The sequence below is a fragment of the Rissa tridactyla genome, chromosome 10 (assembly GCF_028500815.1).
Source record: "Rissa tridactyla isolate bRisTri1 chromosome 10, bRisTri1.patW.cur.20221130, whole genome shotgun sequence".
NCBI lineage: Eukaryota > Metazoa > Chordata > Aves > Charadriiformes > Laridae > Rissa > Rissa tridactyla.
The window spans coordinates 11,443,778-11,470,000 of record NC_071475.1 but is presented as its reverse complement, the minus strand read 5'-3'; the positions used below and the strand labels follow the sequence as shown (position 1 = coordinate 11,470,000).

General features: G+C 42.5%; 1 protein-coding gene across 27 annotated transcripts in view; it reads left to right on the top strand.

Annotated features, from left to right (window-relative positions):
* FOXP1 (forkhead box P1) overlaps positions 1-26,223 on the top strand; it is a 395,027-nt gene that overhangs the window by 206,635 nt on the left and 162,169 nt on the right. For 18 of the 27 annotated variants that reach the window (XM_054215936.1, XM_054215932.1, XM_054215937.1 and 15 more), the window contains one exon: positions 17,964-18,145. The exons of 2 other annotated variants lie outside the window; for them this stretch is intronic. In XM_054215936.1, coding sequence (XP_054071911.1) covers positions 17,975-18,145 — 171 coding nt within the window. In that variant the 5' untranslated portion in view covers positions 17,964-17,974. 7 more of the 27 variants (XM_054215946.1, XM_054215943.1, XM_054215933.1 and 4 more) reach the window with 7 other exon arrangements.

The following is a 26,223-nucleotide window of genomic DNA, read 5'->3' as shown; positions in this document are numbered from 1 at the left end:
CTTGTCTTCCAAACCCATGTTTCATGCAGCAAGCCCCTAAAGGCTTGTGAGACCATCACCTTTTCGTATTTTGTCTGAAAAGTCTTAGCGCGTAGTTCCGTGTGCCAAAAGCCGCATACTATGTTTTCCTAAAAATTACGTTCAAGTTGCCAAAAAATTGGTGGGAACTTGCAATTTCCGAGTTACAAGTTCACACGCCAACTGCAAAAGGAGAAAAGCCGATGTGCGAGGTTTTGCAGAACCCTCAATGTCTCCTTTCCGGCTGAGCTCTAATCTGTGCTCCCACCGGTGTGGTGTCTGCAGGCAGCCTGAGCAGGCACCAGGGCTGGCGGCTCTCTTCCAGCATGTGGGCAGACCGAGAGGCACAGGCACACGGCAGGGAAGGGAAAAATAAAAAAAGGAGACCAAGATGGAAACTCAGACTTGTGAAATAATTTCAGCCACGCCTTGATGGCTAGGGAATGGGATTAGCTTGATTTTTGGAAAAATACAGGTTGGGCAATGAGAACAGAGTGGATCACCAGAGATCGTTTGTAAAATGTTCTGTGTATTTAATAAGTCTTGAAGCAACAGCTAGAAGAGATCCCTTTGCTGCTGCTCATGCTCCCCTCTCAATCCTATAAAATAAGTTTTGCACATCTTAATTGTACATGCTTAAAATATTTTAGGATTTAACTTCTTTATTTCATTTTTTTAAGTCTTTGGCGGTTGCATGTTTGATATGGTTTTGTTATCCTAGATGTTATGTTATGATCTGGCACACAGAGCATTAATTCCTTTATCAGCTCTATTTCCTTTAGAGTTGTTCATTTAATTGAGCTCCTCTGTGTATTTCACAAAACAAGATGCATTCATTACAACTTGCAGACCTCAGATAGTATTGTAACATGTTTCAGAAAAATAGCACTTTTGTAGATAGTTGTGGAAATTTGGTGTTTGGTTTATTTTTCAGATGATGGGAGGAAGCAGTAGCAGAATTCTTGCATGCATAATCAGTAGGAACTTTCCAGAAGCTCTTTATTCTAGCTGTTTTCTTCTAAAGCTGTGTTTATTCTAAGAATTCGGCTGAGGCAGTTGAAATATGTGGCTGCAGTGTAGAACAAAATACACTGTATGTTTTGTTACTCTCCTTGTTCTGCTTTGACTTGTGCAAACAGTTTTAATCCAAAGGAGGAGATCATACCGTCTGTGACTGCAGTATCGTACAATACAGTTTAGGGTGCAAATTACCCTCTTACGGCACATCCTGACATTGAATAGTCTTGTCTTGAATAGATTATAAATAGAGTGTATCCTTCTCTTTCACAAGCCCTTGGAACAGGAAGCCACATGCCTTGGCTCTACAGTGTTCAGGAGCCAGCACATCTGTGTGACGATGCACCTGCATGTGGCTGGAGATGTTCAAATACTGTCTTCTGTGCAGATTTTGAACATTAAACACACATCGCTGGTTGTAAACAGCCCCACATGCTGCTGGGGATTCAGCACCAGAAAGGACACTTCCAGAAGCACGGAGCAACCTCTGCCGAGCTTGGCAGTGATGGACCCTTCCAGTCCAAGGCCAAACAGCTTCTTTTGGAGAGGTCATGGAGCCACAGCACTGTTTATTGGGAAGCTCTCTGTTGCCTTGGCATCATGCATGGGAAAGATACGGGCAACAACAGGAGTGCTCACGATTGCTGGCTGCTGTTGTCCGAGGCAAGCTGGAGAGACTTATTGGGTGTTCAGTTGCTCCTCTCTGCTGTTGCCTCTCCCTCTCCCAGCCATCTCTGCTGGTTGCTCAGAGATGGGCATTGCTCTTCAGCCACGGGTGAATGCAGAAGAGGGATTAAGAGCTTGGCTTCCTGCATCCTAACTCAAAAGTAGGCATATGTGCTTTTTTTGGTGAGTAGAAAATCGGTTTCGACAGAGCTTTTTTAGGGAGTTTTCTCAGGCACAGGATGAAATTTTGAGGTGGAAAAAATTCATGCTTTTTTTTCCCCCTCTATTGGGACAGTGTGGTGAGGACCAACTGTATTTTTGGGTGCTTGGGATCCATGTGTCACTGTTGAGCATGTGGCTGTTGAGCAACATGTGCAGTACGTATGTATCTCCAGCACAGAAATGTAGTGGGGTGGTATCCTTGCTCTGGACCCAGACTGGAGCTGTTCCTGGGAAAGAAAACATCAAGACAAATCTGGGGAGGAAAGCACCTCTTCTGTACCACTTACTCTGGTCTGGCTGGTGCTAAACTGGTATATTGGGTACTTTCAGGGTGTGTACGTGTGTTAGCTTGCGCACCAATGTTCACAGGCACGTGTATGGTTTCTCTTCAGCATCGTGCTGTCCTAGCTGTAATCTGATAGCCATAGCCCTTGGACAGGGCAAGGCAAGGAGACTGTATATGTTTCCACAAAAGCTTAGCTAAGTGCATTTTTCTTATTGTATTATGGGCCTGATTCTTGAGAGGGGTTAGATGCTCTCAGTTGTGGGTGCTCAGCATTTTTGCAAGTCACCCTGCTTAGAAGTTGGTGGTTACTTTTTTTTAATAGGAAAAAGCATTTTTCCATTTGCTTCTCCGTAAAGTGAAACCATTAAAGAGTGCCTGCTTAGTTTTCCACACACAAGCCCACACTGATGGGAGCACGAGAGGGACTGCTGGTCTTAGAAGGTTTTAAGTGTGTGAAAACAAGGAGTCCTAGTGAAAATGGTTTTGCAACTTAATTGTAGCGGGTGTGCCTTTGTTTGCGAAAAGAAATGAAAGTGCTGGAGGCCGAAGTGCTTTCTTTATCCTCCGAATAGTGACGACAGCAGTATAAACTTCCCTGGCCAGTTTTGCCAAGGTGCCCGAGACCTGCAAGTCCCTGCAAAGCTTGGGCACTCTGCGCATTGGGACCCTTCCCATGGGCTTTGAGCCTTGAGCCACCCATCCTTGCATTGCTCTCCAGGAACGCCATGTTTTGCACAGTGGAACCTTTCTTGGGCTCCTGAGTGCCCTTCTTAAAAGGTGGTTTGTTCATATCACGTTTGGGGGAGCCAACGTTGTCTTTTACGATGGTTTTGAGATTCATGACTTGCCCTCTGGATGGAGATGCAGACCTCCACGTAGCCAGCATTAAGCCTGTTGAGGGCAAGGGGCTTGTTCCTCCCAGCATGCTGTCTTGAACCCTTTTGGAGTAGTCCATGAACCCCTACAAATCTGCTGCCTGGGGGCCGTACCCACTGCTGGCTTCTGCTTCAGCCTCCTCAGCTACCCAGTGCCCCATAGAAACGCGATCCATTTTAAATAGATGCTGTTTGCAGCATCTTGGACTTGCTGCGTGAGGATGAGAAATGCTAACATAAATTCTTTAAATAACATCTAGTAGTGTTGAATGCAAAGAATTATAAAACATTTTTATATTCTGAGACTCATTTGCATCTTCACATTAAAAACTGGTTTTCTTTTCAGGGAACGGTTGCAAGATCTGATTTGTTTTGAAATCAAAGCTAAATTTGTGTTCTTGCGTTCCTCTTTGCCCTTCATTTGACAAATTTTTCTTGTTCTATAAATACAGAATTGTAAACAAGGGCTAATCCTTAGCAACAACCTGGAAAGTTAACATTTCTCTCCAGCTCCTATTATAATTAATTCAGACACTCTGAATATGATGTGATTTACACATAGTATTCCTAAGGCCAGGAGGTACTAATATCTTTTTAGAGAACTGAGGAAAAGAACATGCTTTTGTGTGCACCATGTAACATAATTGCACTGCATTTTTTTTCCTAAGAAGATGTTTAAAGATGCTTTTTACTTTACATTTGAAAAATGGAAGGCTTCTGCTTTTGCATTTGGCTGAAATTGTCTTAAATGTGTTTTCCCTCCTGCAGCAGTCAACATTGTCAAAACATTTTGCAAAGTACATTTTAATAATATGGGTTAAGACCATCATTATATTAATTTAATTCTTGGTGTAGGTAAATTCTTAAAATGCTTCCACTTTGTCATAAAAGTTTTTCACAGTAAACATCATCTGTTTTCCCTGTGCAGAAAAGAGATAATATAGTTGATGAAAGGATAAATCCCTTGTGTTAAATTGTTTAAACATAGCTTGAACAGTCTTTCTCTCATGGTCCGTCCTTTTTATTTTATTTAATTTTAATTTAATTCTGTTTTGTTTTGTTTATATTTGTTCAGGAAGTGTTTTTTTAGTGTTAATCTATGTAAGCCCCATACAGTTGAAAACTGCAACTCCCAAAAGGCTGTGATTAAAACATTACGGATGTAGCAAACCAGAAATGCAAAAGGAAGTTTACATTAGATTTTCTTCATAAAATATTTTATTCAAGTTTTGTAATACCTTGGTATCGTGGTCAGCGTTGCCATAAAAATTCTGTGTTATATGGAATGATACAATCTGTGAAGCATTTCCCATTATGTAGACACCATGTCTTTAAATTATAGCAATTTCTTAAGATTTTAAAGCAAAATGAGCTCTTAGAAGTGTGATTAATAGCAGGGAATGAGGCTAACACTGGGTCATCAGTGGCACTCCATTACAAAAAAGGTTGGACTAATAAAAGCATCCATCTATTTGACCAATAAAGCATTTGAATGATATGCTTATAGTTTTTATCATACTGTAGTTACTTTGTACCGAATAAACTGTGATTTTACGTGCTGGAAAAGGAGCGTGGAACAGGCAGCGTGGCTGAGGTGAGAGCAGTTGTCTTGAGTAGGGAAATATCAGGACTTTTATGTGAAGCTTGATGTTTTCAGAAGCCTTCAGGTTGCGTTGTCTATAATTTTTGAAGCTACTGTGCAATATCTAAATCCCCCGTGACCCGTGCCTGCCTGCCCACAGTTGTTCGGTGAGGCTGGCCCTCGCTGTCCTGCAGGGAGGGGAGAAAGGAGGGTATTGTGTGTAATCATTAATTCAGAGTTAAGTCCCCGGCAGCCCCAGACATCAGAAATATTCTGCTGAAGCACAGGAAATGGGGCAGCACTTCTGTTTTCCTGGTGTGCGGATGCCAACCCTGTCCTCAAGTCGCACCTTTCATCCTGCCTGCTATTATGCTGTCAACCTGATGTATTAAAAAATACAAGGTTGCCTGAACAATACTGCATTTGGATTTTATTTAAATACCTGTCTTATTAGTAGGTTGTACTGATTTCATGGGATTGAAACTTTCTTTTTTTTTTTTTTTTTTTACATCAAAAGGCTAAACATTTTCTGAAAAGGAAAACGGAGGTTCTTGGCCAGACATAGATGTCCAGGATTTGCTGTGAAGAAAAGTACCAACTATTCTAACACTTGTGAAAAAATGATGAGCCGGGAGGCTTCCGGCCACCATGCTGCTTGCACGTGAAATGGCGAGGGAGGGGAGATCAGTGCCAGGGCCAGCTGTGCCCTTGGATGCTTCATATATTCAAAAGTGGGATGATTTTACTCAGTGTTTGGTGGTGGTGCTGGTGCTCATCAGAAGGTAGTGGCGAACCAGGTAGGGGCCACAGTGTATTTGGGAGAATAAAAGGACCGGGGATATAGACCACAATTACATCTTCTATCCCTATCTGACTAGTGCAGCATCTTAAAGGGCTTATTTTACATAGGAGAGGGATGAAGAGATTTCCGGAGGTCACACGCAAGGATTGTGTCAGGGCAGGAATGTAACCCAGAGCCCTGGATTAACCCCACCGATAGGACCATTCATCTTGTCTCCCTGGACTTCAGATCTTTCCCGAAATCCATGCTCAGGAGAGAAAAGTTGCAGAAATCTCCCTGGAGGAGCGTTTTGATGGGTAACTTCTTGAGCGTTATGGGAATAAGAGATGGGAAAGGAAAGGTTTTCTGGAAGGAGGCAAACACGGGGAACTTTGGCGTCTTGAGCACCATGAAGGCTAATATCACAGTGCCTTCGTGCCAAGAGTGGACATTGCATGGGGAGCAGTTGGGGTCTAGAGGTTTCAGTTGTGAGAAGACCACCTTAGAGGGGCTTCTGGCCCTGCTTGGGTTAACGAAAAGTAGCTGGGGAGATCTGCAGAGATGAGAGAATGGTGATGGGGAGGCAGAAGCACGAGGGCTGAGCATGGTAGAGAGAAAGGAGGAGGAAGAGGGCTGAACCAAGCCTCGCTGCTTTGGCCTCGCGTGTTGCTGCGTAGAGAGTGCTACGGGGCAGGGGGCTGGCATGGGCATGGATGTGTGCATGTAAAATCACACATGTACATGGTCATGCTGGGCAGATTAAGTTGTGTAGAAAGCCATCATTTTGCATGTTTGTTCTAGGGGAGAAATGAAAATTTTTGCATCCCACCTTTTGCAGTTGCTGATTTTTAAAAAAAAAATGTAAATAGAGATCTTTTACATCACTGGTTTGGCCGGTAAATCTTGTTTTGTAAAACACTTTCAAGTGTTTTCAACTCCTTTCTTTACCCTTTATCAGAACAGATGCACAGCTACGTATTTTCCCCTGCTGCCTGTTGTCTTGAGGTTGCACAGCAAGACTGCAAAGGCTTTTTGTTTGTTGTTGTTGAAGGGGAGGAAAAAAACCCTCAATCCACAGAAGAGTTAACAGGATTTCACTTGATCTGCTCGTTTATGCAATGAGTAATGCGAGGTTGGTAACAGCAAATTGTTGTTTATAAGCAAACATGGCACTGTGTAAACAAGAAGGCCTGGTCCCCAACTGGTTTGATTTCATGGTGGTCAGCAGCTGATGTATGTAACGTACAACCTTTCTGCTTCTCGAAATGTCAGAAGAATGACTATTTGTTTGTCTTGAGTTCTTCCCAGCTGTTTACTCTGTAATGCATTTGCCTCAACCTTGATTCCCTAAGAGTGGCCCCTTTCTCCTCCCTGCTCTGTTTACATTAGTCCTGCCCCGAGTGTCACCTATGAAATCTGTTGATTATTCCACCTGGTTAATGTTAAATTGCTCTTGCAAGATGATGTGTTTGTTCATAAACACAAATGCTGGGCCCCTTGTTTACTGTACCCATGGCAGCAATCAGTTATTAAACAAATATTGCTTTGTTTGCGGGTGTGAGCAGCAGTTTATCCTGCAAGGTCTGGAAAAAAACCTTTAAATGCTGGGATTTTGATAAAGGAGAAAAAGGGGAGCTTGTCCCTGGAATGTGGCTGAAACTCACTTTGGTTTGCTTTGCTTATCTTTAACTTGGGTGAAGGGGCTAGAAAGATTAGCAAGTTGTTTGGTTTTTCCAAGAGATTTCCTTAGTGTAATGATATCTATCCAGTTGTTTGCTTTTTTCAGAAGGGAGAGAGCACTCCTGCAAGACGACTAGCACAGCGGTAGACGGCTGATGGCTAGAAAATCCTGCATGGAGCAAACAAGGAGTTAGAAGGTCTAGGACAAAGATATAGGGCTATGAACCAGGTAATCACACCAAAAGTACAGCCTTGCATTCTGTGTCAGCGTTTGGTCGGGAGCTTTTTGGTTTCCCTCTTTTCTCATGTTGGATTTTAATTGATGCATGTGCCCTCGATGGAGTTTGAAAAGGCAAAGCTTTCGCTTTTATTTCTGAGGAGATCTGAGGAAAATCTGTTTTAGAAGCAGAGCCGTTTGAATGGACAGAAAATACCAAATTTAAAAACGCGCTCTGTTGATCCTCCTCCTGTGAGTGAGATGACAGAGCTGCTTTTCTTCTTTTTATAACTGGAAAACTGCGTTTACATCTGCTAATTTTTGTATGCTGGCTGGTTTGCTCTTTGGTTTCTGGGAGTCCTAATTAGAGAGCGCCATCCTGGCAGTTGTTGCTTTTGGGTTGTTTTGCAAATGAGCAAGAAAAATTCACTCACACCATCTTTGTTTTTCAGAATTATTGTTTGTTATTGTTTCTGAATAGGGCTTGGATTTCAAATGCCAGGCAGGACCTGTTAGCACTAACAGTAAATTGTTAGGGCTTTGCACACAAAGGGGGTAAACCCTCTTAGAATGACCTTGAGAAAGAAATGTCAACTCTTTTTGCATGAAGGTGGTGTCTGTTTCTTTATATGTGAATTAAGCTGTTAAAATACCTTGAATATACATTTATAAGAAGCTTTTGAAGGGTAAAATTAAATAATTGTCCTTTTCATCCCTTGGAAAAGCAAGCAACAAAATATGCACAAAAATGTGATATATTGTATTCGCTAGCTCGCACCAGTGGTCCAAACACATTATTCAGTTTGGCTACTAGAGCGATGTCGGGGCTGGAGGGGAAGCAGGAGGTACCTGAAGTGTGTAAGTGCGCAACCTGGTCATTAATTGACTCATGTTACTGCGATGAATCAAACCTTCGCTGCATTAAACTAAGTGAAAATAGTGAAGTGAAAATTGTATTGTGCAGAAGTATTGCAAAGTTGCACCTGGCTTTGAGGTGGTTTTTGACTTCTGGAGGCTGGTAGAGACTTCAGAAACACTTTAATGGAGATAAGCGTGGAGGGTGGGAGTCTAATTCATCTACAGCCAGCACTTGGTCTTGCAAGGTTTGATATCATCTGATTGTAGTGGTGCTGCTGCTGTCTAGTGTAAACTGACTGTTTACTAAATGCAACTTTGTCTTTTTGCTTGGTTGAATAGTCTTCTGTTTTTCTGTGAGGCAGACTGTGAGAGTTTATGTTGAAGCTCAGAGCAGTGTGCATACAAACAAATAAGTCCTGGGCTGTGAGAAATACCTTGGCAGTTTCTGTTCCTGTTTTACCCGAAACCGCGGGGAGCCCCGCACGCTGCTGTGCCTGGGCTGGGCTGTGCAGGTGGGTACCTCCCGAGAGACACCAGCCGCGAGACCGGCACCGAGGCAGCTCTGCAGCCGCTCTCTGCCTCACGGTGCTGCGGTTAAGTGTCCTTCCTTCTGGAGGGGTTTTTCCTCTAGTGCTGATGGGGCTCATGTCCACACAGTAGCAGTTGCAGAGTCATAGGGTACAATGAAGTATGGTTTCTTGTTTGGTTTGGGATTTTGCTGCTGCCCACCGTTCCTTTCCTTCCAAATAAACGATGATCCCAGTGATGGTAAAGATGATTTCTGTCAAGCTCACGGCTGAAAGACAGTTTTCCCCAAGAGAGAGGAAGGAACCTCACTCTGCCGATGATGGTATGTAAATGATTACATCATATTTGCCAGTCGCTTGGAAGTGGCCCAGCTCTAGAGCTTTTATGCAGCTATGGCATGAGCTTCATGCTGAATATGGATTTTAATAGCTGTCAAGCTGAGAGTCGTAGATTGAGATAGAGCTGGCTTTGTAAAAGGGGTTTGTTTATCCAAGGTGAGACTGGGAGTAACTTCTGTATGGATGTTTAAAATGAAGGGAGGATGCAAAAAGCTCATTCAGGGAAAAGTTGAGTTGTCCATCATCTTTGCCTAATGCTTTGGGTCTTACTTCAAGGAAAGGAGTGAGGCTTGTTACCTTCACAGCTTGGTATGTTTTGGTGCATTAGCTTTTCCTGGGGACCAGCTCTAGCTCTTTTGAGCAGAGCAAATGGTAACCTTTTAATGTCTGTTTCAATTAATTTTCCTTGGATTTGCTTGTTCTCTGTTCTTACTGTTTGTGGTCAGCAAAACCCTCAGCAGAAGAGATTTCCTTAGGGGTAACTGCAATGACTGATTCTCTACGAAGTTTAAGTTGTTTGACCATGATTTCACAATAAGTCAGTGTGGCACAAGTGGGATTAAGCTTCTGACTCTCCTTCCCTTCTCTTCACCACAGCCGTCTTAAATTTCAGCTCCTGCAGAGTATCAGTCAGCCTTTCGCTGAGCTGCCTCCAAATGATTTCAGGTTCCCGTGGCCCTAATGGTACACGCTGCTGCTGGAAAGAGGTAACCCAGACAGTACAAGGCACGCACACAAACAGTGAAAGAGGTTGTGTCATTGTATACAGCTAAATAAATAAAAAGTTGTGGCAGCTTGCATCTAGACAAGGAGTAGGAGTAGGTGAAGCTAGCTACTTAGGAGACTTGAGGGTGGCAAGTGGACTTAAACTCTGCTAGATGTTCAGGTTGGTGGAAGTTCAGCTTCTCAATGGAGTGACCCCCAGGGAGTACGTAAGGCAACCCACATTCTTCTCCTGTTGGCCAAGGTGATGTGCTCAAGCACATTTGGAAAGCACTGGCTTTTCACTCACTGAATTGAGTTATGGCTTCATGTTTTCCTCCTCCTTGTTCCTTTTTACCTCCCTCCCCACAGATCAGCATCACCAAGTAGCTCTCCCCGCTCATCGGGAGGGCAGGGAAGGGGAGCAGCCCCATGTGAGCCGGGTGCGGGAGATGTGGTTTGTCTCATGGGGATGCTCCGAGAGCAGCATGATTTGTTTCCTTTCCCCGGGGAGGCTCGGCACATCACCTTTGCAATGTGCTCAACCTCTGCCAACCCCAGGCTTGGGACGAGTCCAACCGAGAGGAGAGCACCAGGGCTGTGCCTGTGTCAGGAGGCAAAGCCGAGGATGCGCTGTGGGTAATCCCATTTCCTTTGGACCCTCGATTTCCTAAGCACTAAATGAAATTTCAGATTTTAGATACGTCTAGACATATACAGTGCACGATAAAGTTGATAATACATTAATCATTTTTAACAACAGGTAATATGCATAATTTATGGTGTTACAGTGCTATCTTTTTTGATATTTATGATGGATAATGCTCAGTTTTTGCCCTCATATTACTGCTTTAAATTATACCACAAGAAAATTAATGAGAAAGTAGATTTATGGGTTTCATTTGTTTGTCAATTCGGAAATTAATTGGGTGTTAATTTTAGCCGTCCCTCATCAGACCAGGTCTTTAGTATGTGTGCATTACTTTGCATTCATTGAAGCCTACCTCCCATTTACTGTGGGTCACTAGCTTTGCATACATTAAAATAGCCCTCAGGCTCATTCTCTTGATTACTTTTTGAACTGCCATGCATTAGAAAATTTACGCCTTTCTGTTATAATTATGAAAATTCGCTATTGGAAGATGGTGCTTGCATAACAGCAAGTATACAGTCTTGCTCAGCGATGTAAGATCATATAGCAAATCCCAATACGTTTTTGTTCTAATCCTAGAAAATAGCACTCTCGACAATCTTTGTTGTGCGAGTTTCATCCTTTGAAATTTCAAGGATCCATTTTAATGCATTGAATTACCTCTTTAAGCTGAGGAAATATCAAAGGATTTCACCTCATTGCTGTCTCTTTGTTTCCTCTTTCCACACATACCGTGCATGTTCCTCCCTTGCCTTGCTCCAGGTTTGCCTCTCCTCCTCCAAACACCGCTGTCAGACGTGACTCAGCATCGCTTTTCAGGACAGCAGAGCCTAACTCACTCCATGCCTTACTATTTTGGTTGATTCTTAAAGATCATCCTTAATTGCTCTTTGAATCCCCTTCTCCTTTCTCATACTCCTGCACAATTCGGCAACCACCAGTACTGTGTAGGCGAGTGGCCTTCAAAGGGGTAAGCACGAAGTTTTATCCAAAAAGTACCCTAATGTACTGACAGTTGATCTATAGTTAGTTAGTACATAATTATACCTAAAATACACCCTGTCAGCAGGATAAATGACGGCTACTGAAAACTCTAAAAGCATGACGGGTATTCACCCATCTGCAATGACGAGAGCTGAGGGGTTTGTAAGTTGAGAAAGGCTGGTGAGTTCAGCATGATCTGATTTAGTTAAATCATGCCATATGTTGGGATGGCTCTTTCTAATAGTCGTGCTAACCACAAACACAGGCAGAGAGAAGTCATCTGGTCCACCTGGCTAGTTTGGACTCCCCAGCATTATTTCTGTACTTAGCGTGGTGGCAGCCCTCGAGCTGCTCATGTGAAGCTGGCTGATTCACAGTTAATTGTGACATGGTGTAATTTAGTAAATGAGCAGCTGAACATCTGTACGCCTTCCCCCATGGTAGATCAAAGCCTTACCTTACACAAGGCTTTTAATTTCCACTAGTGAATTCTTTTTCTTTTACTGAACTCATGGATGGCGGGACGGTGCTGCTGGCCGCCTCACTGACCTAGAGACAAGCTGTCAGCTGGAGGAGATGGGTGTTCCAGCATCAGCCGGAGACCGTCAAAGCATGTTCCTGGAAAAATTCAGAAGTGATGGTGGGGTGTGGAGCCCAAGGCGTTTTTCCCTGCGGGGCACTTGCTCCAAAGATACCAGGACTAAAAGGGACCACCTGTGAGTTGGGCAGTGGTCTCCTGGGAAAGCTCTTGTGGTCCTTGTTACTGATAACGGGCAGCGCCGGGAGTGCCAGGCTGCTTCTGCGTTGCTTTTGTACCTGTGCTTGCAGGTAAGAAGCAGCTTTGCTCGTGCTTTGTGTAATGCCTTGCTGGTCGCGTTCTGGAGCACACTTTGTTTTCAAGAGGTAAAATCCTGCCTTTGCAGTGTTGCATTGTCATGAAATGCTTCCAAACACCATTTGGGTTTTTTGGTTGTTTTTTTTTTTATAATTATACAGAGAAGTGCTCTAAAGTTAGTCCTGAGCTTGCCTTTGGGGAACTCCTTGCAACAAATAGGTAAAATGTTTACTTATAAACCATGCACATCTGGATAGTATGCCTGATGGAGAATTTAGGACTAGATCTTGCCATTTGATCACTTACTTAAAACTGATTTTACCATTAACTCTTCTTTCTGTAAAAGTAGAAATACATTTTATGAATCTGTGTTGTGTTTAATTTACATGTCCTTTCATGGCTGGGCCAAGTTCTTTAAGGGCATTTATTCTGCTTCATATAAATAATTGATCAACTAAGTTAATTTACTTCTGCCTGACTCGGTCAACCTTAATTAACTGCCCTGGAATAAAGACTGAACTTTTTGTTAGCTTAAAATCTTTCACAAATGTGACAAAGAAGGGATATATTATGACAACATTTCTGCTCTAGCACTGTTCCCTGGGGACAGAAACGTTGAATTATCTTTCTGTGCATATATATATTTGTAAACACCTCCAAGTACTAATAGCTGAAATAAAATTGTCAGCTTTGGAAGTAACTTTGAAACACGCAAGCCACATTCTGAACGTGTAGTCCAGGCTGAGTCTGGAAGCATATTAAAGCAAAGACTTTAAGGCCCAGAAGACCCCAGGGGTAGTTTTTTAAAGGTGATGAGATGCTTAAAGATGTAGATTGGTGCTTATTCAGGACTCTTAAAAATGTCTCGCCAGATGCCTCCATGTATGGTGAGGCATCTAAATACATCTGAATATCAGTCCCTTAGTCTTTCAGACTTGCAGTAGGTCCTTATTCTGACGGGTGCTTCAGTCAGTAAATCCTCCCTCATGCTGACATTAAACAATGCTGCTTAGTCTTTAGAAACTACACTACGAGAAGAATTGCAGAAATTGCACACTTCAGTGCCCACCTCCTGCCTACTAATCTCCATGCTTAACCTTGCTCATCTAAAGAGTCCAGTGGAGCTGAGATGTGTATCTGCAGCATCTGGTCTTTGTGATGTTATGGACTTTTTTTTCTCTCTTTTTTTTTTTTTTTTTTTTAATGGATTAGCACAGAACATTTTCAAAATTAGGATTCCTTCAGGTTCTGTCTTTTTAGTTCAAAACACCGACACTGGAGTCCTCAGATCATTTTGATTCAGCCAAAGTTCACATCCGACCTATGTTTTTTCAATTTTGACCATGCCCTTAAGAAATTAGCTCTCCCCTACTTCTGTGCAAGTCATCTGGAAGATGATTAGCTGTTGTCCTTCTATTGATGGAGTTCCTTGCTTTGATTCCACTCCACTGAAATTTTACTCCACTACCTTGAACATACTATATTCACCGAGGAGATCGGCCAAACTGTACGGCTCTGGCTTTGTATTGACTGTGCATCAAAGCTAGAAAAGGTTTTGTGCAGGTTAAGATGGGAATCTTGAGAAACTGATTACCGTTGTGAGATTTTTAAACCAGGCTGACATTAAGTCGTATAAGAACAGTTTCTTTTATTTTGTGCTCCTTGATTTCAGGATAAAATTTTACAAGTTGTTGTTCATACAGCAACTTAGCTTTGGTCCCTTCATAGGTAAAAAACATCTTGTGTCACCTTTAATAATCTTAAAAGTAATTCCCTGTCCCTTCTAATGTGAAATATCGTAGAATTTTTATTTAAAAAACAAAAAAGGTAGATACTTACACTGGTAAGAAACCATCTGTGAAAACACATTTTCCTTTGAAGAATTGATATGAGAGTCATTCTGCTCTTTAGAACGCATGAGATGAATGTGCTCTTTCGCCATTACATTTAAGTCAAAACATGGTATCTTGTATGTCATGGAAGCTTTTGTGGAACACTGTATTTCTTATAGTAAATCATTATGCAGAACAGCTTCTTCAGCACTATTTTGGTTACTTGGGGTTGTAATCAGACCAGAATCACAGTTTGTGGTACTAGACCTGAAGCTTCAGTTTAGCTCCCACAGAACCTAATCATGTTGCATAAAGTCAACCTTGCTTTGCTTTTTTCTTTCACAATTTTGAATGACAGACTTCACTAATAGGCTTCTGTAAGGCCCGCTCCTCTGTGCTGAAGAGAGACAATTATCTCAGCCATTCTCAGTGTACTATCACCTCAGCTCATTTAGGTGTGCTCAAAAAGACAAATAATAATCATTCTTGCAGAAAGCTCTCGCAGGTTGATTTTCGTGACATGATGCTTAATGATCAAACCAAACTGTGATTATTTATGTCAACTCACATTTGACTACAGTGAAGAAATAAACAGTTTTATCTTTTCTCCCTTGAAAATCCTGTTTTCTATTGGAGGCATTATAGCAAAGTGGATTTGTTTTGTATTGGTGTCCAGTTGAAGGTATATTGAAGTTGACTGCCCATGAATGGGTGTTCTTAAAGCAAAATTTGCTTCTGCTTTTAAAACAATTTTTTGAAAGTCCAACCATCACAATTTTCTTTTTCCTCTTTTGATGTTCTCTTTGCAAACTCTGTTTCCAGCTCCATTGCTGTGATGGCTGCTGCCGATTCTGCTGGGTATGTTACGTAGGGTGGGTACAGACAGTGGAGGGGCCGGGACAACTGGCTGGGGTACTTTGAAAGATAAAATGGAGAAAGAAATTTGTCATAGAGAAGGTTCTCAAGAACTATGATCTTTTTTTGTGACCAAATACTATAAATAATGCTCCTTTTCTCAGTCCTACAGGTTGGAAAAATTGTAGCAATTTCTACTGTTGTTTCTTTCCAGCAGCATTTTGCAATCCCACAGACAGTAAATAATTTCTTGACCAGTTTCATTGTGAATTATTTTCCGTGTCCTGGAGATATTTCGCTCAGAAGGGCAAGCCAACAAATCGTGATCAGGCAGTGATAGATCTGCTCCTCAGTGGTGCACATTCTTCTTGCTGCTGTCAGAGGCATCTTGGAGCTTTGGTTGGTGCTTTCTCTGACCCTCCTTAGCAGTTTATCCAGGTTCTCGCTTTTAGTCAATTTGTTGCATCAGAAGCATTGGAGAATGAAATGTACTTCTTTACTACTTGGGCACACTGGTTTTGGCATCTCTTTTCACCATGGTACCTGCTGGAGGCACCTTCTACCAGTTCTTTAGTATGTCCTTCCTCCGTTGGGTGTGGTCTACGTGGTGGTGACGTGCCACCCACTGTTTGCCATTGGGCATCATGACAGTCAAGGCATGAGTCTCTGGGTTTAACCTCCTAACTCAATCTTACTTGGTGGTCATCCTTCTCCAGATAGTCTGCTGAGGTAAATTAATGTAATGCTCTATTTTCTCTAGTTGAGGCTTGACCCGAAATTTGGATGGAAGCAGAAAACAATTATATACATCAGTTCTTTCTTCTTGATTTATCTCTGGTTAAAAGAGGTGTGTCCTTTTTGGTAGAGTAGCATATAAAAACTGGATGGTAAACCTTTGAGTAACTTGTGAGCTGTCTGGAGAATCTCACTCCTGTCTCTTCTTGCAAAGCAACCTGTGCCACGCAGACGCTGCCTGGTGCGTAATCCAGCCTCGCATGTTAGGTGTAAACACTTATTTAGACCTTATCATGCTTGTGAGTTTTCCTTATTAGTGCTGAAAATGAAAATGAAAACCACACCTTTCTCAGTCTGTGTTGGAGCAGGATCATGTTAAAACCCAAAAGCATTCGCTAGTGGCGTTGGGAAAGCCATAGGTTAGTTTAGATCTCTGGAGCTTTTAGAAGGGAGTTGACAGGAGCTTTGTAATGAGCCCCCAAGCCCTTTTGTCCCCTTGCATAATTCGAAGATCTCACAAAACAGACTGAAAGAAGTTTCCATAGACCAGCTGAAATTTATTTAAATGTAATCAGAACATTTGAATCTCTCCTAGAACTGTCCATGTGCTTGGGCAGCCGTCAGCATGAATAGATCCCGTCATGATTGGAGCAGGGTCCAGCTAATGAGTGGTTCACCTGCCTCGGACGTGAATCAGCAAGGAGTTGTTAATGCCGGAGCGTGGTGGTGACAAAGCCCTTGTTAGTCAGCTGCTTCTCAGTTATGACATTTTGATTATCAGCCGTATGGATCATCATTATGAACATCTGAAGCTAACAAATGAAGGAGAGGTCTGGTATTGGTGCGTTGGGCTGGAATGTTATCTCTATGTGTGGGGTCTGATGCTGAATGTCACCTAGGGCCAGCAGACACCTGGGCAGGAAGGAGGAATTGCTGTCTCCAGCGGGTACCATGCCTTTGGTGGCCGGGGGTTCCGAATTACACACGTGTGGAGTTCCCAGGGAAAGGGTTTTCCCCTGGTACTTTTCCGTTGAAACGCATTGGTTTCTCTCACCCTTTCTGACTGATATTTTCCCTTACATGTTGGAAAGGAGAGGATTTTTCTTCTTCGTTTTTACTGGGGGTAGTTACTGAGTTCAAACAGGTTCTTCCTTAAATATAAAGTATCTTACTTTCAAGGTAAACTACCCCGCACAGAGGTATTTGGCTCATGTGTGCACGTGGTGAGTTAACGTGGTGTAGGCAATGTGCTCGGAGCACGCAGCTTGGCCTACTGTACCCCATGTTTCCGTGGGTGAGGGTGAGAAGAGGAGCACGGAGGGAGGGAAGGATGGGCTGGTGGAAGCAGAGCAGGTTAATAACGTTTAAATCATGTAACTTGGGATCTAGCCACTAGGAATAGCTATAAAACAACTCATCAAAAGATCTCAAAGGTTTGCGGCTGAAAACCTGACATATGTGCTTTGTTTGGGGGGGTCGTGTCACGCGCAAGCCTTGCCAGTTATTTCCCAGACGTATGTGAATTCCAGGAGCTCTGGAGCACTCATCCTTATCCTTGTTGTGGGACCCACGACCCGCACCCAGGGACAGGCATCCACCATGAGTCGACAGACATGCGGGCTGGCAGTGAATAGCTGTGGCTACTAAGATGTTGTTTAGCCAAATAATGCAGGAGGCTCTTCATTGTAATCCCATAGTGCATCCAAATCCATACCCAAGAAATTTCCCAAAAAGACTAATTTTCTGAGCAGTTGAAGCAGTTTGCCCCAAACAAAAAACTAACGGTGTCCAGCACATCCCAGACTCAGACTAAATTGCTTCAGAGAATAAAAGGTGCTAATTTGGCAATATTGTGATGTGAATGGAAACTGCAAAAGTGAATGCTCTGCTTCACCTACCTGCCCCTACAAACCATATACCAAGTTTTTGATATTGTCCATCATCTGTTGCAAAGAATGACTCATCCATTTCAAAGGAAAGCATCCAGATGTAACTAGAGAAATTTAATTATGGATTCTGTGTATTCGTTCAAAAATATTTTTTTTTCTCTAAGGGAAAAAAGATGTTGAGCAAATAATGCTATATTTAGAACAGAACTAACTTACTAAAATTATAGCTGTACCAACAGATAAATAAACATAAACTAGTAGCATGAACCATTAATGAAAGATAAATCGTATGAAGGGAAATGACAAATGTTTACAGTTTTGGCAGGATTTAAAACAGGGCATGTCTCCTTATATACAGCAACTGTTTTAACAGCTGCTTTTTTTTTTTTCCCCTCCCCTAAATTATTTCAGGTTTTTGAGTCATGATGCAAGAATCTGGGACTGAGACAAAAAGTAATGGTTCAGCCATTCAGAATGGAGCGAGCAGTGGCAACCATTTACTAGAGTGCAGCCTGCGGGAAGTGAGATCAAACGGCGAGACACCTTCAGTTGAAATTGGGGCTGCAGATTTAGCACATCTTCAGCAACAGCAGGTACTGTAAGACGTATTACAAGTTTCCTACTTACAGAAAAAGCATGAAGCATTTAACCCCCTCCCCCCCCCCCCCAGCCCTTTGTATTTGCCAGTCAGAGGATGCTTTTAGGACTTGCCTACAACATTCTGTACATTTTTTTGTCCATCAGGGATTGCAATCGTTAATGTAAAGGGAAACACTGGACTTTTCTTCCAGGGCTCTTTTTTAATCATTCCCTGGAAATACCCAAAGATCAGGGCTTGCTTCCATTGCCTGAATGTTTTGAGTCTGGTGGCAGCGATTGGGTGAACCGCTGTATACAAATAACTGGTTTCCAAAATATGTCACTGGGTGGAAAATACACTAATGTTAAGTTTTGGTTTTGCAACAAATTTTAATATAACCTAGCAACCTCTATCAACAGAATGTTTTCTATTAGTGAGAAAGGCTGCGGAGGTATCAGCTGCGGCAGAACGTCAGAATAAATAAATAGATACATCCCATGTCAGTACTCCTCAATTCAGAAGAATCAGAACCAAATTGCGTGTTTTGCCTTTGTATGTTAGTTAGTGTATTTTCTGGGAAGTGACCAAGTTCACCAGTGTAAATTATCCGCGTAATATGTTTTGTCTTTTTCTTTTCCCTGATAAAATTTTGAAACCCTCCGAGGAAATTTTACACCAAAGTGCTGGGCATGTATCATTAACGTGTTTGGGAACAAAGGCTGCAGCAGAGCCATCGTGAATACACTTACGCCCAACCTGCACTTTCTCTAATGCAATAAGCATTCTTAAAACCTTTTAAATAAGCGATTGGCAGCTGGTTAAGACTCCCCTAAGTGTACAGGGATCTTTTTAGCAGGTTGTTGTGGAGAAGAAAAAACTTGCACTCAAAAACAAAGCAAACGGAAGGCTTGCGGAGGAGCAGGGGACCCTGTTTGCCAGCCTAAGACAGAAAGCTGCCATAATTAAACAAGTCAGAAAAATGGATGATACTAAATGCATAGACTTTGGTTGTTTCAGGCATTTTCATCCTACAGGTTTTTACTTGAAGTGAGAATACCATCAGTGAGAAAATCACAGCCATGCTGAATTCATTACTGCAGTAGTCACACAAAACCACGGATAAAATTTCAATAACTGCAGGCCACAGTTGAGTAAACAGTTGCACTGAAACTTAATTCCTGTTGACTTTTCCCTCATTCTTCGCCAGGGGCACATTCTGATTCGTAGTGCAAAGACAACAGGGGTTACAGCTTTGATTAATATAGGACAGTAGAAGAGGAGTGGAACTGTAAAGTATGTTCAACACAAAGGTCTCGTCTTAAAAAGGCTTCATATCAAAATGAGTTAATTATGCTGCGTTTTCCATAGGAGCACTATGGAATTTTCCAATGCTCCTCTGTGCAGAGGGAAACAGAGGGGGGGGTCATGCAAACGTGCACACACACGTGCACATGGTAGAGCAGAATTGCTCAGAACTCCGCTCTTCCGCTCCTGCCACCAGTTATGAACCTTCACTGCCGGCACCTTGTGCCAAGGCTTCTCCATAGCCATCCAGAGGGCTCTTGCCACCTCAGATAACGTTGTAATCTCCTGTGTAATGGGTTGTGTCATTCAACAGCCGCCCATTTGGTCAATTAAGGAGTGGCACCAAGTCATTCCTACGGGGTCCTCCAGCCCTCCCCCAAACGGTACCCAGCACAGCTACGAGTGCTGCCAGCCCCCGTGGGAGCAGGCCATGGGGCTGGGGGCAGGACTGCCAGGCACGGCTTTGCTTTCACACAGCTCGGATTTTAGCTTATAGTTTATTTATCCTCTGCCAGTACAATAAACGTGGTCGGGGAGCTTGCTTTCCTCCAAGTTCTTAAAAGACCTTTATGTTCTGTGTTTGAATTCTGCTGTTAATTGGTTTTGATGACTAACTTCTCCATGGAGTTTATCTTTTAAAAAGCAAGTTGATTGCAAAGTTTAAAACAGTTATTAAAAAAACCAAAACTAAACAAAAACTGATAACAACAAAAGGGTAATCAGAGCTAGCATAAAAATATCAATCTTTGTGTTTGGAAAATATTTTTAAATGCTGAAAAGAACTAAAACTCGTTGTTTTCAGACAGCTAATGCAAGCATTTACAGATACACATACAACATGGAGCATAATGTTTAGATGTTTCTCCGTATACAACATATGCTCTCAGGTCACTTAACAGAATGCGTTCTACAAAACGCTTCGTCAATACAAATGAATGAGTTCTGAATTAAACAGCTATTTCTTAAGAGCATTTCATTCAAATCTTTTCTTTTTGCCACCTGGCACTTGTTTTGTTGGTAAAAAAAAAATAAATCAGCAGCGGGTAGTTTGAGCTTTGCTGTTGTGGTTCGTTGTGTATTCCCATGATGAGTGTGGCTGAGCAGTGAAACCTGGACATACCATGGCCCGTGTAAAGCATCCATGCTGACTTTTGGTTCGCATTTTTTGTGACGTTTATGAATTATTATTATGAATTATTAATTACTGGTCTAGTGGGAGGTGTCCCTGCCCATGGCAGGGGGTTGGAACTAGATGATCTTTAAGGTCTCCTCTAACCCGAACCGTTCTATGATTCTATGGTAATTAATAAGGACTACTAGTTTTGTTAGTATGAGAGAGGAAAACCGAAATGCTTCAGGTTCCTTAGGAAGTTTTAATGGGTTTACAAACTTGTAAGTATTTTACTGCGGAAAAATATGGAGTACCACAGATGTTCATATGTTTGAAGGAACAATGTATGGTGTGAGCACTCTTGTAGTAAGTGCAGGGAGGACTTGTAGGACAAGTTTTACGCTTCCCATGTCATCTTAGGGTGAGTCTGCCATGCAAGGAGACAGTGAGTGATGTGATGCTAAATTATTTTAGCATTAGCAATCTTGTAAAATGTACTGTTAAGCTGGGAGTAGCAACAAAAGGAGGGCTAAGGAGAATCTCCATCCTTTATTGGATGCAGGGGGAAACATAGTGACAAAGGATGAGGGAAAGGCTGAGGTACTTAATCCCTGCTTTGCTTCAGTCTTTAATAGTAAGACCAGTTGTTCTCTGCATTCCCAGCCCCCTGAGCTGAAGACAGGGCTGGGGAGCAGAATGAACCCCCCATAATCCAAGTGGAAATGGTGAGCGACCTGCTACACCACTTAGACACACACAAGTCTATGGGGCCACATGGGATCCACCCAGGAGTACTGAGGGAGCTCACCAAGCCACTTCCAACCATTTTTCAGCAGTCCTGACTAACTGGGGAGGTCCCAGTTGACTGGAGGTTACCAAATGTGATGCTCATCTACAGGAAGGGCCAGAAGGAGGATCTGTGGAACTACAGGCCTGTCAGCCTGACCTCGCTGCTGGGGAAGGTTATGGAGCAGATCATCCTGAGTGCCGTCACGCAGCACGTACAGGACACCCAGGTGATCGAGTCCCGTCAGCATGGGTTTATGAAAGGCAGGTCCTGCCTGACAAACCTGATGTCCTTCTATGACAAGGTGACCTGCTTAGTGGATGAGGGAAAGGCTGCAGATGTTGTCTGCCTAGACTTTAGAAAAGCCTTTGACGCCATTTCCCACAGCATCCTCCTGGAGAAAGTGTCTGCTCATGGCTTGGATGGGTGTGTTCTTGGCTGGGTAAAAAACTGGCTGGCTGGCCGGGCCCAGAGAGTTGTGGTGAAGGGAGTTAAATCCAGTTGGCGACTGGTCCCAGGTGGTGTTCCCCAGGGCTCAGGACTGGGGCCAGTTCTGTTCAGTATCTTTATCAATGACCTGGATGGAGGGGATCGAGTGCACCCTCTGTAAGTTTGTGGATGACACCAAGTTGGGTGGGAGTGTTGATCTGCTGGAGGGTAGGAAGGTGCTGCAGAGGGATCTGGACAGACTGGATTGATGGGCTGAAGCCAGTGGTATGAGGTTCAACAAGGCCAAGTGCTGGGTCCTGCACTTGGGTCACAACAACCCCATGCAGCGCTACAGGCTTGGGGAAAAGTGGCTGGAGAGCTGCCTGGCAGAAAAGGACCTGGGGGTGTTGGTCGACTGCTGGCTGAATATGAGCCAGCAGTGCCCAGGTGGCGAAGAAGGCCAACAGCATTCTGGCTTGTATCAAGAATAGTGTGGCCAGCAGGACTAGGGAAGTGATTGTGCCTCTGTACTTGGCACTGGTGAGGCCACAGCTTGAGTACTGTGTTCGGTTTTGGGCCCCTCACTACAGGAAAGACACTGAGGTGCTGGAGCAGGTCCAGAGAAGGGCAACGAAGCTGGTGAGGGGTCTAGAGAATGAGTCTTATGAGGAGTGACTGAGGGAGCTGGGGTTGTTCAGCCTGGAGAAAAGGAGGCTGAGGGGAGACCTTATCGATCTCTAAACTCCATGAAATGAAGTTGTAGTGAGGGGGGGGTCAGTCTCTTCTCCCAAGTAGCGAGCGACAGGACAAGAGGAAATGGCCTCAAGTTGCACCAGGGGAGGTTTAGATTGGATATTAGGAAAAATTTCTTCACAGGAAGGGTTGTCGAGCATTGGAACAGGCTGCCCAGGGAGGTGGTGGAATCACCATCCCTGGAGGTATTTAAAAGATGTGTAGATGTAGTGCTGAGGGACATGGCTTAGTGGTGGACTTGGCAGTGTTAGGTTGATGGTTGGACTCGATGATGTTGAAGGTCTTTTCCAACCTAAACGATTCTATGATTCTAAATGTGGGGATGAGTTCTGCTATGTATAATAAAACTAAATAGCTCCAAGTGATGTTTGCCTTTGTAATCATGAAGTAAGAAAGCCAAAGCAATAAAAGTGACTCTTCAGGGACAGTACATCTCTGGAAGAGTTGGATAAAAATGGAGATACATATAGGAGAAGTCGCCCACAGAACCAGACTGAAAGGGAAGGAAAACCCTTTCCTGCGGTACTTTGGCACCTGCTAAAGGTGGGAGAGGTTGCCTTCCTGCTGTTGCTGACTCCACAGGTGCCAGTGTTCGGCATCTCACGGGAATGACTGTCAGGATGAGGTGGAATGGGCAGGGTTTTGGTGACCGGCCTATAAAACCTGGAGTAGACATGAAGATTACCTGGGTCACTGGACTTCGTAAAGAGATCAGAAGTGGGCGTCTGGCATGGGGTCAGGCAGTGGGGCTCAGGAGCTTGCTCCCACTGCGCCCATGGAGGCAGAACGAAGAGACGATCTGGGAGGTGCAAAATGGGTGTTGGAGTGACCCACAGGCTGAAAGTCAGGCCGGGCGAGGGAAACTTAGACAGAAAGTACGTAATGACTCTTGCCTATCAAGGAGTAATAAATACAGACTCATGGGGACAAACTTCCTTTTAATGTACATGATCACAGATTTAGTTGCTTCAGTGGTTTCTGACATCTACTCAAATAGAAGGTTTGATGCTTCAGTCCTAACCAGTGGGGTTTTTTTATTAGCTTATAAAATAAATATTATTTATTGTGTTTTATTTTTATCCTTAGGACTATTCATGAAAGTGTTCTTTACGTTATTAGTAGAGAAACAAGACTATGAATTGAACAAAGAGAATGAATACAAAGTTGAATTGTGATGTATAACAGCAAGACACCAAATGCTGCGTTGCTTGGTGGCAGAAATACAAACCTCTCCACATCAATAGCAAGATCCACTTTGATACCATAGCTTCAAGTACTGCCCCACGAGTATAAAACTCAGTATCTGTTGTCTAATCCAGAATGCTTTTGAACTTTTAGGAGGTATGACTTTAATAGTAATTTGTTGACAGATTAGCTGCAGAGATTGCAAAGAGTTTATTTTGCAGAACTGGCAGGCTCGTATCAGTGTTCTTTTAAGGAAAAAAAACACACATTGCTGTTTTGCAATTGCTTGCATTTATTGACAACCAGCGCTGAGCAGGCAGAATCGGAATGTTTGTATAATGTAAACCTATAGCTTGTCTGATGGAGTGTAGTGTACTTTCAGGTAGTGCATAGATTGTTTGATAAAAAGGGTTACAAGGTGACTGTTTATGACAAACGGGAATAGCGATACAAACGCAACTGGTACATGGAGAAACAAGGAGGAAGTTTATATAAAGAATTGTAGGGAAGTTTCTTTTCTTCAGTTTGTCTTTGAGCTGAACTATACTGTAATTATGAATCGTCACTTCAAGCTTTCTGAAGAGTTTAGATAAATACTGGTTTTGCCACATGGCCACAAAGTAAGAAAAGAAGGTGGTTGGTTTGTTTTCCTTGAAAAAAAATGATGGCAGTCCATGTATTTCATTGCATCCTGGTTTCTACTTTTTACATTTTTATTCCACTGAATGTATACAAATGGAAAATACTGATTTGTTCATGTATAGGAGATGGTATAATGTTTGTTAGACATGAGAAATTTGGACTAGGTTCTGGTGCTTGTGCGCAAATCAGTGAATTCTTCCCAGTCTGTCTCACTGACTGCAGTTGGGGTGTTTGTGGTATCGATGAGAAGATGCCACACTTGGTCCCTTTGGCAGTAGTTGTTTTGGGAAATCTTGAGATGTGAAGTGTTGGATTGAAGGAAGCAAACTCCAGAGGGAATTTGTGGTTTTGTCAGACTTTGTTCATGTCCAAAGATGAGGAAAATGTACAAGAAATAGGGGGCTGGTGTGTTGTTGAGAGGCTTCTTTAATTGGGTAGATAAAATGAAGATTAGACTAGAAAGAATTCTAAATATATCAGAGTGTAAATTAAAGTAAAGCTTCCTTTTCTTTTTTTTTTTTTTTTAAATAGTTTGGTGAGTTTCGTCTTATTTCGAAAACCCGTGGGGAGAGGTTGCAAACTGCATCAGGAGTTTTATGGTCCCATTGATCATGATGTGGACTTATCTCTTTAGAACAAAACTGCTAAACTAGATCCAAGATAAAGTCTTTGTTTCATATTGACATAACTGGGTTAGACCAAATTTGTTTGTTAGACTTTGAGGGAGCGTCCGTGTTGAGTCATTTTGTCCGAACAGACATAAAACCTAATTATTAAACTGCTGTTGCTATTGAAAGAGCGATTTGAAAGTATAGATTCAACTCCATGCAGGCTGTGGGGATTGTGTCTGATTTTGTATTGTAGTACACTGATAATTGATGATTGCAACATGGTGAAAAGATTGCTGCATTTGTAGAGCTTGTGCTGTTTCATCAGAGAACGTGAAAAACAACTTTACGCTCCTCATAACTTTGTGTTTTTATCGTTCAGACTTTTCCCCCAAGTTCTCTGATCTCCCAACATTGAACGGAAGGTGACATGATGTCTTTTTAGTCATTCAAATCTAATAACTTTTAATCTGAAGGTTAAGTAGTGAGATATAAACTAAGAGATGATAATATCAATTTTATGTTCACTGAAGGGCACAATATACCTCTTTGTAGTAGAGGGAAAATTGTGCGTAAAATGTCTTTTGCTTCTCAGTGGAAAAGCTGTGGCTCTGAGAGCTTAGGAATGAAGCAGCGCTAGAAAAATTAAATAAGTTTTAACATAGGCTGGCTACCTTGCCTGAATTTTAGAATCAATGATTTTTTTCCTTAATAATTCAATTTTTAGATCTCTTGTCAATGAACCATGCTGAGAACATTCACGCAGCATTCTCTATCCTCACTATTACTAATGTCTTTGTTATAACTACTTATTGACATCAACAAGCCTTTAATTTTCTCTAACTGTTGAAGGGTAAGGGGAAACTACCACTTTGTTGCACTTGCTGAGATTTTTTTTTTTTCTTTCCCTTGGTTTTGTTTTATTTTGCTTCTAGGGTCTTTGATAAATAACTACATAAATCTGAGTCCTCAGAGCACCTTGACATTGGCACCCAGAGCTCTGCAGTTGTGTGTGCGGATAACAAGCGTGTACAGGCAGAAGCTGGGTCATTTCACATGTAATCACCTGGATTATGTGCACATCCAAATCCAGAAGTCCTCTTTAGGCTATGGATGTCTATTTCTATATATTTTATTTTATTTTATTTTATTTTATTTTATTTTATTTTATTTTATTTTATTTTATTTTATTTTTTTACAATAGCTGCTTTTACTTCTCCTGGTAAATTAAGATCATGCAGTAATCATTTAGGTTTATGTGGGCTCTTTGA